This window comes from Oncorhynchus clarkii, chromosome 20 (genome assembly GCF_045791955.1).
Source record: "Oncorhynchus clarkii lewisi isolate Uvic-CL-2024 chromosome 20, UVic_Ocla_1.0, whole genome shotgun sequence".
Taxonomy (NCBI): domain Eukaryota; kingdom Metazoa; phylum Chordata; class Actinopteri; order Salmoniformes; family Salmonidae; genus Oncorhynchus; species Oncorhynchus clarkii.
This window is the reverse complement of record NC_092166.1, coordinates 12,840,436-12,854,230: the sequence shown is the minus strand read 5'-3', so window position 1 is coordinate 12,854,230 and position 13,795 is coordinate 12,840,436. Positions and strand designations below refer to the sequence as shown.

General features: G+C 43.7%; 1 protein-coding gene across 1 annotated transcript in view; it reads left to right on the top strand.

Annotated features, from left to right (window-relative positions):
* LOC139375927 (small conductance calcium-activated potassium channel protein 2-like) overlaps positions 1–13,795 on the top strand; it is a 51,561-nt gene that overhangs the window by 18,463 nt on the left and 19,303 nt on the right. The window contains exons 2-4 of the mRNA XM_071117895.1: positions 3,087–3,536; positions 7,738–7,833; positions 8,366–8,784. Coding sequence (XP_070973996.1) covers positions 3,087–3,536; positions 7,738–7,833; positions 8,366–8,784 — 965 coding nt within the window. The remainder of the gene's footprint in view (positions 1–3,086; positions 3,537–7,737; positions 7,834–8,365; positions 8,785–13,795) is intronic.

Below are 13,795 nucleotides of genomic sequence, written 5' to 3'. Positions count from 1 at the left end.
TGGAGCTGGTTAAAGGGATGAGTAAAGGAGGGGGTATTCTATTAGATTGGAGCCGGTTAAAGGGATGAGTAAAGGAGGGGCATTCTATTAGATTGGAGCCGGTTAAAGGGATGAGTAAAGGAGGGGCATTCTATTAGATTGGAGCCGGTTAAAGGGATGAGTAAAGGAGGGGGTATTCTATTAGATTGGAGCTGGTTAAAGGGATGAGTAAAGGAGGGGGTATTCTATTAGATTGGAGCCGGTTAAAGGGATGAGTAAAGGAGGGGGTATTCTATTAGATTGGAGCCGGTTAAAGGGATGAGTAAAGGAGGGGGCATTCTATTAGATTGGAGCCGGTTAAAGGGATGAGTAAAGGAGGGGGCATTCTATTAGATTGGAGCCGGTTAAAGGGATGAGTAAAGGAGGGGGTATTCTTTTAGATTGGAGCTGGTTAAAGGGATGAGTAAAGAAGGGGGTATTCTATTAGATTGGAGCCGGTTAAAGGGATGAGTAAAGGAGGGGGGTATTCTATTAGATTGGAGCCGGTTAAAGGGACGAGTAAAGGAGGGGGGTATTCTATTAGATTGCAGCCGGTTAAAGGGATGAGTAAAGGAGTGGGGTCTTCTATTAGATTGGAGCTGGTTAAAGGGATGAGTAAAGGAGGGAGGGATGGAGGAAGGGAGAGAGAGAGAGAGAGAGAGAGAGAGGGAGTTAGAGGAGGAGATAGGCAGAGAGTTGCAGTGCTTCATTTAAACTGTTCTGCACTGTGGCTTTTCAATTTGATTAGGAGGCTCCATTTCATGCTGTGTGCCATTCAGAATGAAATTGAAGCGTTCGCCGGGGCAGACAGCCATCCTGTGTCTCCTCCTGAAGGAGGATCAGCGGACAAGGTCAACTGCGGCCTGTTGTGCCCCCCATGGAACACTTTGTGTCCCAATGGCACCCTATTCCTCATTCAGTCCACTATACAGGGTATAGGGTGCCATTGGGACGCAGAATTATTGTCGGGGGTGAGAAACAGGAAAGAGCACCCTCAGCAAGGCAAAGAGTGTGGTTTTAAGTGGATATTATTAAATGCATCATATGTTTTGTTTATTCTGTTTGTAAGTCAAATACGATTAACTGAAATGCATGGTAAATTCACCAAAATGAAACGCATCACAATAGAGAATGAGTAGTTAAAATGTAAAACTGTATATTATGTGTTGTGAGGAAGGTACAGTGTGAGCTCTTTAGGGATATCCATGTGAGATTTTCCTGCAGAAAAAGGTTATGTATTACCTGTACCTCCATCTTACCTTCTTGTATTTCTCTTGTGCTGTCTCCTAGACGATATGGACACCCCCATCTAGCAGTCAGTCAGTCAGTCAGCAGTCAGTGGTACATTTTCAACCACCAAGAGAGTCTGCAGGATAATGGTCAGAAATGGAGACCAAAGCCAAGGGCAGAAGTGCATTCTTCCATCTCCCATCTCTCTCCATCAATCCTGTTCATTATGTTATTGGAATAACCTGCCATGGCTGCTTTTAGTTGACTTCCCTTGGTCTGATACGCCAGTCAAGTCATGTCTATTTGCTTTGATCGATTGCTTTAAATGACAATCTTTGTCATTGTGTTTTATTTTCATGAAATAAAACACATGAATGGTAATTTTATCGGGGGAATTAATGATGACAAATAGCCATCGCTAGGGAACTGTGATCGTCCCACCTTTGTAAGCGAAAGGAGAGGTGCTAATATCAAATGAAGTTTAAGATCTTTCAAGCAACCTTTATTGGTGCTGCGTTTATAGTAGGAATGCGCCACTATCTGAGATATGTTTCACAGAGAGGGTCTTAATGGCTCCGATCATGAAGCTATTTAAAAGAGTAAAGAGGATTAGAACACTGTGGTTCCCTCTAATCCTTAACCTTTAGTCTGGTCTGGTCTGGTCTGGTCTGGTCTGCGTCAGCAGATAGTGTCAGTGGGGCCGGACTTACTGTAGTACATTTTCATTATGGGGAATCAGAGTTTATTTCCGAACACATTTAGAGGCATTAGGGAGCTCACTCAAGCCAAATGAAAGGCAGTGTTGTCAAACACCCCCCGTTATTTCAGAAAATGCACTGTTCCATGTGAAGTTTAACAAGCCATTATGATAATCTAAGTGAAGTCCCAGAAGAGCTGTGGAGATGCCACTGGAATGCACACTCAACTACCATTGTACATGCCTCTACACTTCCAAGGTCCGTGGAACTCCTCAGTTCCTCACCAAATTAAATTTTCACCTCTCCTTGAACCTGCACTGCAATACAATCACACTCTGGATCAAGGATTTACATTTGAGTCATTTAGCAGATGCTCTTATCCAGAGTGATTTACAGTAGTGTGAGTGCATATATTTTCATACTTTCTCTTATAAGTCCCCTGTGGGAATCAAACCCACAATTCTGGAGTGGCAAATGTCATGCTTTACCAACTGAGCCACACGGGAAGGCACAGAGAGGGCTGAGCAGGATCCCTCTTTAATTTAGATGCAGTTTTTGATACACAGAGAGGAGATGAAGACACATCTTTGAGTAAAGAATGTTCTTGTTTTCCTCTTGCAGAAACTCTTGATTCAGTTTTTCCTGCTTCTCTGATTATAGAAGCATCACTCACTCAGTCACTCCGTCTTTTTGGACACCCCATCTCTGGGCTCTGCAGGAAAGAGTGTTTCTTTAACAGGAAACAAGGTCACGCAGCACATTAATCTTTCATGACTAAATTTGTGCTGCGCAAAGAGGACATTTTCTGCACTTTGTAGGGTCCACTATTAGTTATATGGCTTTATTTATACATTCATCTCCATTAATTATTCATGTGCTTTTGCCCTGCAGATGTGGATGCGCTTTTCTTGAGGGACAGCTGATATGAGTGCGATGTACAACAGAACACACAACACAGAAATTGCACTGATTTAGTGCAGGGCAGTGTTTCTGGTTCGTGCTTCTGGTTTGTGGACCGGCTCCGGTCCATGGGACATTAGTCAAATTGAAGTTATAAAGGAAAGGTGCTCCTCCCATTCTCTGACACCAGACTGATTGGTGGTTTGTTTCTCTAACAACCTCTTGTGTTTTTGTTGCCAGGCAACCACTGAGCAGAAGAAGCTGAGCCATGCTGGATCCAAGCCCTGCCTCTCCGAGAGCAGCGGCCGACTCCCTCAGATAGCCATGAACACCTGCAAGTACAATGGCGGCGTAGTGAGACCACTGGGCAGCCTGGCGTCGTCGCGGCGCAACCTAGCAGAGCTCGACTCGGAGACGCAGCCCCTCCAGACGTTGCACAGCTCCGGCCTGGAGGTGGTGGTATCAAAGGGCAACGGCGAGGACCCCAGCAAGGCGTCCAACGAGAGCCTGGTCAGGGACGGAAACGGTGCTCCTGTGAAGAAGAACAAGGACATTGGCTATAGGCTCGGCCACCGGAGGGCGCTCTTTGAGAAACGGAAGAGACTCAGTGACTACGCCCTCATCTTTGGAATGTTCGGGATCGTCGTCATGGTGACTGAGACTGAACTGTCCTGGGGAGTTTACGGCAAGGTAATTAGTGTGGGTGGTCTTTTTGTTTGTTGAATAACTCCAATGCTGAAATTCTCTGAGTCGGGAAAACACGAGGGAGTTCTCATAGACCGGCAGCAAAAAAAGCCTCATGTTGCTTATGAATGCATTTCACACTACTTTTAAATTCTAATTGGATTGTAATGTATGAATGTCCTGCTTAATATATTGTTTGTGTCATCCTCGCAAATCAACTGCATTACACTTAAACACTTCAAATTCAACCAGTAAAATGTCAATGAGCATTAGCATTCTAGCCAACTGCTGCATCCAAAAATAGGATCTTTGCAACTATCACAACCAAATGTAATCTTAGCAACTGTTCAAGCAATAATCAAAACAACATTGTAATGCTATGAGAGCTCCCCCAGAAATGATTTAGTTTTGAAGTTATTACTACGTAAATCTAGGCTATGTTTAATGGCTGCAGATGGCAAACGGCAATTGTTTTCCCCCATACTTGTTTATGACGTGAATAACGACTATGAGTATGCTATGTTTAGATAGGAAGTCATGTTAAACATGGTGAACACATGGTGAACTTCAGAGATATTTGTGTAAGTAGAATGACAATGAAAAATGTCAGAGCTTGGCCAAAGGACTGTTTTCACTAGGCTGCTGCTGGTATTTTGAGAGTCACTTTGAAGCCTGCCCTGCAGCCAAACACAACGCTGCCCAATCAGAGAGCTGCTTCAAAGTGTCGGACATTATCTCTGACCAGCACGTGGGAGTGTCAGGACAACCCAACATGGCGGCAGGCTGTTGTCATTTCAGGGTCGCCACGACCTGGTCACGACTCCCTGACCTATCATTAGCTCCATCAGCCAATCAATTTGGATTTGGGCAGTGCTTTCTGTACCAAACATTTGTCACAGTGCACTTAGGGAAAGGTTTGGCCCCAATGTTTACAAGACTGCACTGTTGGCTAGCGTCACCACATAGTCAATGCAACGAGCCAGCAATGATTGGCCTAAGTAATAGCTGGAACGGCTACTGAATTTTTTACAACTGCATGAGGTCAAGTAAGATTGAGCAGCAATGTTTTGGTTAAGTCCAGCCAATTCTACACATTTATTTGAATTGTTAAATTCAATATTGCATATACAGTGGGGCAAAAAAGTATTTAGTCAGCCACCAATTGTGCATGTTCTCCCACTTAAAAAGATGAGAGAGGCCTGTAATTTTCATCATAGGTACACTTCAACTATGACAGACAAAATTAGAATAAAAAAAATCCAGAAAATCACATTGTAGGATTTTTTATGAATTTATTTGCAAATTATGGTGGAAAATAAGTATTTGGTCACCTACAAACAAGCAAGATTTATGGCTCTCACAGACCTGTAACTTCTTCTTTAAGAGGCTCCTCTGTCCTCCACTCGTTACCTGTATTAATGGCACCTGTTTGAACTTGTTATCAGTATAAAAGACACCTGTCCACAACCTCAAACAGTCACACTCCAAACTCCACTATGGCCAAGACCAAAGAGCTGTCAAAGGACACCAGAAACAAAATTGTAGACCCACACCAGGCTGGGAAGACTGAATCTGAAATAGGTAAGCAGCTTGGTTTGAAGAAATCAACTGTGGGAGCAATTATTAGGAAATGGAAGACATACAAGACCACTGATAATTTCCCTCGATCTGGAGCTCCACACAAGATCTCACCCCGTGGGGTCAAAATGATCACAAGAACGGTGAGCAAAAATCCCAGAACCACACGGGGGGACCTAGTGAAGGACCTGCAGAGAGCTGGGACCAAAGTAACAAAGCCTACCATCAGTAACACACTACGCCGCCAGGGACTCAAATCCTGCAGTGCCAGACGTGTCCCCCTGCTTAAGCAAGTACATGTCCAGGCCCGTCTGAAGTTTGCTAGAGAGCATTTGGATGATCCAGAAGAAGATTGGGAGAATGTCATATGGTCAGATGAAACCAAAATATAACTTTTTGGTAAAAACTCAACTCGTCGTGTTTGGAGGACAAAGAATGCTGAATTGCATCCAAAGAACACCATACTTACTGTGAAGCATGGGGGTGGAAACATCATGCTCTGGGGCTGTTTTTCTGCAAAGGGACCAGGACGACTGATCCGTGTAAAGGAAAGAATGAATGGGGCCATGTATCATGAGATTTTGAGGGAAAACCTCCTTCCATCAGCAAGGGCATTGAAGATGAAATGTGGCTGGGTCTTTCAGCATGACAATGATCCCAAACACACCGCCCGGGCAACAAAGGAGTGGCTTCGTAAGAAGCATTTCAAGGTCCTGGAGTGGCCTAGCCAGTCTCCAGATCTCAACCCCATAGAACATCTTTGGAGGGAGTTGAAAGTCTGTGTTGCCCAGCAACAGCCCCAAAACATCACTGCTCTAGAGGAGATCTGGAGGAATGGGCCAAAATACCAGCAACAGTGTGTGAAAACCTTGTGAAGACTTACAGAAAACGTTTGACCTCTGTCATTGCCAACAAAGGGTATATAACAAAGTATTGAGATAAACTTTTGTTATTGACCAAATACTTATTTTCCACCATAATTTGCAAATAAATTCATTAAAAATCCTACAATGTGATTTTCTGGATTTTTTTTCTCATTCTGTCTGTCATAGTTGAAGTGTACCTATGATGAAAATTACAGGCCTCTCTCATCTTTTTAAGTGGGAGAACTTGCACAATTGGTGGCTGACTAAATACTTTTTTGCCCCACTGTAGGTGTCTATAAGGTTTCTTTTAACCACATTTTGTAGTAAATTTAGATTAATTGTCGTGTTGGTCTGAGTTTAAATTGAACTGATCCCTGAGTGACACAGCAGTCCTACCATATAGAATGTGCTACAATAAGGACGAGTCATTTTTCATCTTGCATGTCACATCACATGGACATGTGAGTCAGTCAAGATTTTTCCCAACCCTTAAAAAGGTGTGGTGGGGGGTTGATGTGTTAAAGGGAGTGAGCTTTTGGGGACTGAAAAAACCTTATACATCTGTCAGGTGGATTAATTGGTTTTTCTCAATGTTATTTCACAGGGGACTTCTCAAAACAATTTCAGACATTATAGGGTCTTGAGTGGTGCCAGAGACCTGAGGGGCAAAGCAATCTAGTTGATTGCTAAAAATACATTCGCTAATTTTCTCCCCGCCTGTTACTATATATTGTGGCTGCATGATCAGTGTAATGGCTCGTATTGTAATGCATACTTACTTGACCCCACCCCAAGAGAGCATATCAATATCCATTTACAATGACTTGGTCGTCCGCGGGCCTTGACAACATAGCAATGGGCAGCTTTTACAATCGCCCCTGCCAATTATTTACAATGATTCCTATTGTTTTTTTTGTCGCTGTTGTCAGGATTGTGATTACAACCCCCCCATCATTGTATAACATGTTTTACTCCCCACCATTATTACAGCTGATTCATCAAATCACTTTTTAGTAGTAGTGCAGGTCCTTATTCCAAAGATCTATGACCCCTTTATAGGCGTTGCAGCTCTAGCGTCCAAACGATCAATTCATCACTTGCACCTCTCACGGTGGGTTGCTTCCTTCTAACGCTACTGTAGAAGATGCACAACATAACTGCTCGGTTTCTGCATCTAGGCTACTATTAGATTGAAAATACCTAGTGGTGGGTTTGATGTATAAATAGTTTGTGTACTGTTTAGAGCCAATGTTTGACCTTTACTTCCTGCTACTGTCGTGATTTGAGACAACACTTTGTGGTGCTGTTGTTTTTAGTTCAAACCCCTTTCCTCAGCTCTCTCGTTTTAAGCTGATAATATGTGGTGTTTTCATTGTCAGTGTTCCTCTCCCTCCTACTAGCTACGTTCACTGCAGAGGGAAACTTTTTTGGAAGATAGAAGTTAGATGGATTAATTTTGGTCTTGTTCGCTCCATCCAACAATATTTCTAAAATCCACATGTTTTACCCACCATGAAGACTGCCTAAATTATTTCACACAACAACAACAAAAATCTAAGTTGAAGATTTCTTCTATTAATGCTTTTACATGTACAGTTCTGAGGTGAGGCCCAGGTATGACCCCTCCTCTGAAAGTCAACATAGGTTGCACATACTATGTAATCGTCAATAAATATTCTTAATTTATTTGATATATTTATATTTCTCCTCAATATCACTGTATCTCTAAACTATATTTATTGTGTGTCTGTCTCTCACTACAGGAATCTTCGTACTCATTTGCACTGAAATGCCTTATCAGCCTTTCCACTGTTATATTGCTTGGTCTTATAATAATGTACCATGCCCGGGAAATCCAGGTGAGTCGAAATAATGCAACAATTTGGCAGGAAATAACATTTCATTGTTATAATTTATGGGCTGGTGTGGTGATTGCCTGAATTGCTTAAAAATTTAGTTTGATTATTGAGTGTGATGATGCCCGTTATTGATGATTTTTTTAAAAAGTATTCAACATTTAAACAGGTCAACTCAATTGGGTACTTTACAGTCCTAATTCAGCTGATTTATATTATGATATTTACAGAAAATGACTGAAATAACTGGTACTTTTTTTTAAGGCTCTTTAAAATGTGAAGAGTGGCATCTATTAAAGCTGTAATCCACAGTGGTGAAACTGCCGTGTCTGTTTGCAATATAACAACAAAGAGGTTACTTCAAACAACCAACACTGTTTTTTTCTCTCTGACATCTTGAACATCATTACACACGAGATAGAACAGCAGAGTATGTACTACAGACTGTAAAATAAAGTGTATAACTACTTTAAAATAAAGTAGGTAAAGTCTGTAAAATAACGCATAACTAAGCTACTTTTTGCTTTTTCCGCAGCTGTTTATGGTGGACAATGGGGCAGACGACTGGAGGATAGCCATGACGTACGAGCGCATCTTCTTCATCGTGCTGGAGCTGCTAGTGTGCGCCATCCACCCCATCCCGGGCCATTACCGCTTCACGTGGACGGCGCGGATCGCCTTCACCTACACGCCGTCGACGGCCAACGCCGACGTGGACATCATCCTCTCCATCCCCATGTTCCTCAGGCTCTACCTGATCGGCCGCGTCATGCTGCTGCACAGCAAGCTCTTCACAGACGCCTCGTCGCGCAGCATCGGCGCCCTCAACAAGATCAACTTCAACACGCGCTTCGTCATGAAGACGCTCATGACCATCTGCCCCGGCACCGTGCTGCTGGTCTTCAGCATCTCCTCCTGGATCATCGCCGCCTGGACGGTGCGAGTCTGCGAGAGGTAAACGGCTAGGGAGTTCCCTAAAGAGGGAAAAACCCAGCCAATCGCCACAGAAACGCATGCCCCCATCGTTGTGCACTGTGTGTGTCGGCACTCCCCCCTTCTCTCTCTCGCTCCCCCTTCCCCCTTCTCCTTCTCTCCCTCTTCCCCCTTCTCTCTCTCTCCACTTCCCTCCCTCTTTCTCTCTCTCTCCCTCCTTCCCCCTTCTCTCTCTCTCCCTTCTTCCTCCCTCCTTCTCTCTCTCTCCCTCCTTCCCCCTTCTCCCCCCTCTCTCTCTCTCTCACCTTCTCTCTCTCCCTCCCCCACTTCTCTCTCTCTCTCCCTCCCCCACTTCTCTCTCTTTCCTCCTCCGTACCCCCCTCTCTCCCTCCTTCTCTTCTCTCTCTTTCCCCCTCCATACCCCCCTATTTCTCTCTCTCTCTCTCCCTCACTTCTCTCTCTCTCCCCCTCCGTACCCCCCTTTCTCTCGCTCCCTCCCTCCCCACTTCTGTCTCTCTCCTTCCCCTTCTCTCTCTCTCTTTCATTCCCCCTTCTCTCTCTCATTCCTTCCCGCTTTCTGTTATCTGTGTCCATTTGTGTTGTCGTGTTCTGTTCATGCTCACCAGCCCAAAGTAATGTCTTGATGTGTCGTACCCCCACACACACCACTGCCTGGGTAAAAAAAAAGGGGTTTCATTAGCTCAGCGATCACTCCACGAGTCCCTATTCCTTGTTTTAATGCTATTTTAGCAGCTTTTCCATAATTCATGAGTGTCTAATTGTTTGTTTGCTGAATGGTTTGTTTTGGTAATGCTGAGCAGCCCCAAGGATCCCCGTTCACATCAGGCTTTTTCTCAAGGGGGCGGTGGGGATTCTCACAGATTTCAGAGTAAAGGGAGGAGGCAGGGAAGAGCACGCTTTTTCAGACCAATTACAAGTTTATCATTACTTTGATGTTAAGTTGTCTTCTTTGGTGTGTAGGGGCTGAGGGAGGTGGGATGGGTTGACGTCAGCTCCTGTAATACTTCGTTATGACAAAAGGGCTGTAAAGTCAAAAAGTCAAACAGTCAAATCAGTCAACAGGAACGCTCGCTGCCAATCTTTCAGTCAGTCAGACGGTGAGTTGCTCTCTTACGTTTTGCTTGCTTTTTATTTCCTCCCTTTCCATCTCATACTTCCTTGCTCTCTTAACCCCTCACTAACCACTTCCCCCTACACCCTGGAGCCACGTAAGGACCAGCAGAGAAAACAGTGTTTGACCTTAGGCTCCACCTCCACATGAAATGGAAAAGAAGTAGCGTGAGGTGCAACTCGAATCCAACTTCACCAAATAGTTTGTTGGCACACATTCAAAAGAACACTCTGTTCATCAAGCCTACAGGAATGAATAGTGTATTGCTTAAGGTACTTGCATAAAGCCTTAAAGTGATACCGTCACAAGGATGGACACACTGTTTTTTTTCCTGTCTTAGATTTAACCATGAAAGATACAGGTGTTACCAAATACTGTGAAAAGCATGAATAGAACGTATGGATGACATTGTTGGTGTTGTATCTGTCTGGTAATCTTTCAACATTACAAAGGAAAACCATAGAACCACAGGGAAATGTAACCAAGCTCTACAGTCGGATGTCTATGGTACTTGGACGCAACATGCGGCTGGAGTCAACACCATGAAATATCTAGAGTGGCTAATGGGGTCAGGATAGATGATATGCCCACCACACGCTCCGTGCCAAACTAGTCCGCAGCAGTGCATGCAATATAAGGCAGTCCAGTTATGGTTTCATTTGAAAATAACATGTTTCCGTGTGTTTGGGTAAGTGTTTGTGTGTCGTGTGAGTGTGTGTGTGTGTGTGAGTGTCTATAATGTTATGTTGTACTTTCTATTTCCCCACTATGCTGCTCCATAGGGATACCATGTGAGTCCTCGCTCTCTAGCCGTGGAAAACCTATCATTTTGCACCGAGCTGGCGCCACTGCTGCCCTGAGTGGGTGAGGGATGGGGGTGGGATTGGGCGAGGGGCAGCCCCCCCCCAAAAAACTGCTATCCTTTCCAAACAGAGTAAGGCAAAGGGGGACTAGGTATTCGCCCCTTAGTCGGCATGAATGTGGCACCCATCCTCAAAACCCCCAAAATATGTCAACAAAGAAAAAGACATTCAGTGGCTAGGAGGCGAAACCTATGATTTGAGCAGCACTTTGAACCAAGCGTCTCTTTCTAAACTGTTTTGTGGTAGCAAAAAGGAGGAGGAGGAAGAGGAGGAGGAAGGAGTTTGTGCTAAAATGGAGCAGCTCCTTCAAGTCACCTTCACCAGCAAGCCTGAGGGCAATTGTCTTTTTTCATTCCTCTTCCTTATGTAATTGTTATAGATCCATAATGTGCCCACTCTTTTCAGCATCTACTTCCAAGATTTGCTGAGGAACAAAAGCTTTTTAGTCCTTTGTGTTCTCGCACATTACCATTCCATTATGTGTCTCCCCTCGAATAATTGATTGAATGATGTCGTAATCGTTAGGTATTCTACAGGCTTTTGTCACTTCTGCCAGCTGATTCAGTTTGCTCAAGACGTGGCAAAGGAATTTAATCTGAGATACATATTCATACAAAACATCCGTGCTTATTTGAGGAGAAAACAAATATCAAGTCATTTGTCTGGTACAAAGTCGTTAATGTGGATTTAAGCTCGATTTAGATTTTTTTTTAACCAAATTTCTAACATTTAACCATATTATTATAACCCCATTAACCCGGAAGTGTTTCACGAAAGGCTCTTCAGCTAGGATGATGAATAGTGAGGGTGTTGCTATCCGTTCTAGCACAGTTTCCAAAATTGAGTCATGAGGAGTTTGTTTCTTCAAGGCAAATGCAGTGTCTCCAGTTTGAAGTTTCATAACATGGATTGAGTTCTCACCTGTGGTAAACAATGAAACAGCATGGGAGTCTTCATGTTTACTGCTCTCGATCCGTGGTAAACAATGAAACAGCATGGGAGTCTTCATGTTTACTGCTCTCGATCCGTGGTAAACAATGAAACAGCATGGGAGTCTTCATGTTTACTGCTCTCGATCCGTGGTAAACAATGAAACAGCATGGGAGTCTTCATGTTTACTGCTCTCGATCCGTGGTAAACAATGAAACAGCATGGGAGTCTTCATGTTTACTGCTCTCGATCCGTGGTAAACAATGAAACAGCATGGGAGTCTTCATGTTTACTGCTCTCGATCCCATCACTCCAACACACTCAAAAAAAGAGGCGCTTGGTTTTCCAAAGTGCTGTGCGTGAGTTTGGAAATGAATCTGCTGATGCACTGTTACATTGACCACGCTCCTGAGCCAAAGGGCAGAACGGTGTGAGATTGGACGAGCACGGAGTCTGTCTGGAATAGACGGGCGAATGAAAGACACATGGTGGGTGGAGGGGACAGGAGGGGTGGTTGGCTGAGTGGCGGAGTTGGCAGGAACCCTGATGGTACAGTAGAGGGAAGCAATGCTGGTCACTGCCCCCTTGATACAGCTCCAGAGCTCCCCTACTTTATTGAAGATCCTCAGTCTTTTGGTGTTCTTATCAAACACCTCCTCTTTTGCGTCATGATGCTTTGCAGATTTCCTACTACTGTACCCATCTAACGTGGCATGCTTGCAGTTTTTCCTCATCCCCTCCCCCACTTATTTATCTTTCCTTATTCATAACCAGCAGGCCTAATCCAGTCAGAACTCAGATACACTTGCATGCCTTGCCTGTCCCCCCTCCGGTCCTATCTCCTCTCTCTAACTCTCTCTCTCGCTCTGAAACTAAACTCTTTTTTTTTTTTCGAGGTTACATGAGACAGTCGTTTCTCACCCCGGTCTTCCTGGGGAACTCTGGCCATGTAACAAGCTTTGGAAAGTTAAGAGACTTTCCCTCATCACAGATTAACAGGGTTGAGTTTTCTGGCCGGTTACTGACCGATATCATGTGTGTGTTGTTGTCACTTGACCGGAAGACACAGTACACAGCTTCATGTAGAGCGGAATCCTAACCAGAGATACTTGTGCGCTTGAACTTTCACCACAACTAAAAGTTTTGTGTAAATCCCACATTAGTGTCTGTGTGAAAGGTCATGTAGACCTTCAAGCAGAGTTTGAGTTGTATCTTGTGTACCACTGGAGTATACCTCCACACTGTATTCTTCATGCCTGTTGATATTCCATACAGTAGTTATTACTGACAATGGACAAGCATGACCTAACAAAGTCCCGGAACACGATGATGTTGACGTTCATCAAATAAAGCTTTTGAGGCTATAAGGCTATACGAAAGAGTCCACAAGGCTGTTTGAAGGAGATATCCTGTAGGGAAGTTCTGTGTTATGTCTTCTGACACCTGATACTTTTATTTGTGCTATTTTTGGTTGCGTTGGCTGTGCTACGACTTGTATCGCTTGCGTCATATTGTGAGACTTCGTTTCAAATACATGTTATTACCATTTTGTTCAGTAAATGATCATGAAAAGATAGACTTTTATCTTGACTCGACATGTTTGCTAGAATCCATTTGGAGTGCTTGCTTTGCATTTTGGCTGGATGACGCGAGCACAATTAGGTCTGCAGTTTTTTTAATTAGGTCATCCCCAGTTGAGTTTAATCCTATCTGTATGTTTACCGCCTCGGACACCCTCCCCTCTTACATTTCAACAAATTTGTCCCAAAATAATCTCTACCATTGCTCAAATTCTCATTTAAATCAAGGAGACTTGTTAAAATGCCTTTAATGTGCTACGATGAGTTTGCTTGATATGATGAATTCCTGTAGAAAAGACTGTTGTTAGTACATGGACAAGCTAAGGCATATAAAAGTCCCCTTTTAATGTTCTTTCCACTGCAGTGGCTTATATTAGGAGCAAATTAGCCTGTCCAACAATTTGCCTGCTCAGGGCAATACTAATAAAAATACTGCTTGCTGCTCAATATACAGTATTGCGTTCTCAATAACTGGTTAAACCAGTTTTTCTAAATGTCAGGTTTAATCAGACTTGCATGCAGCATTC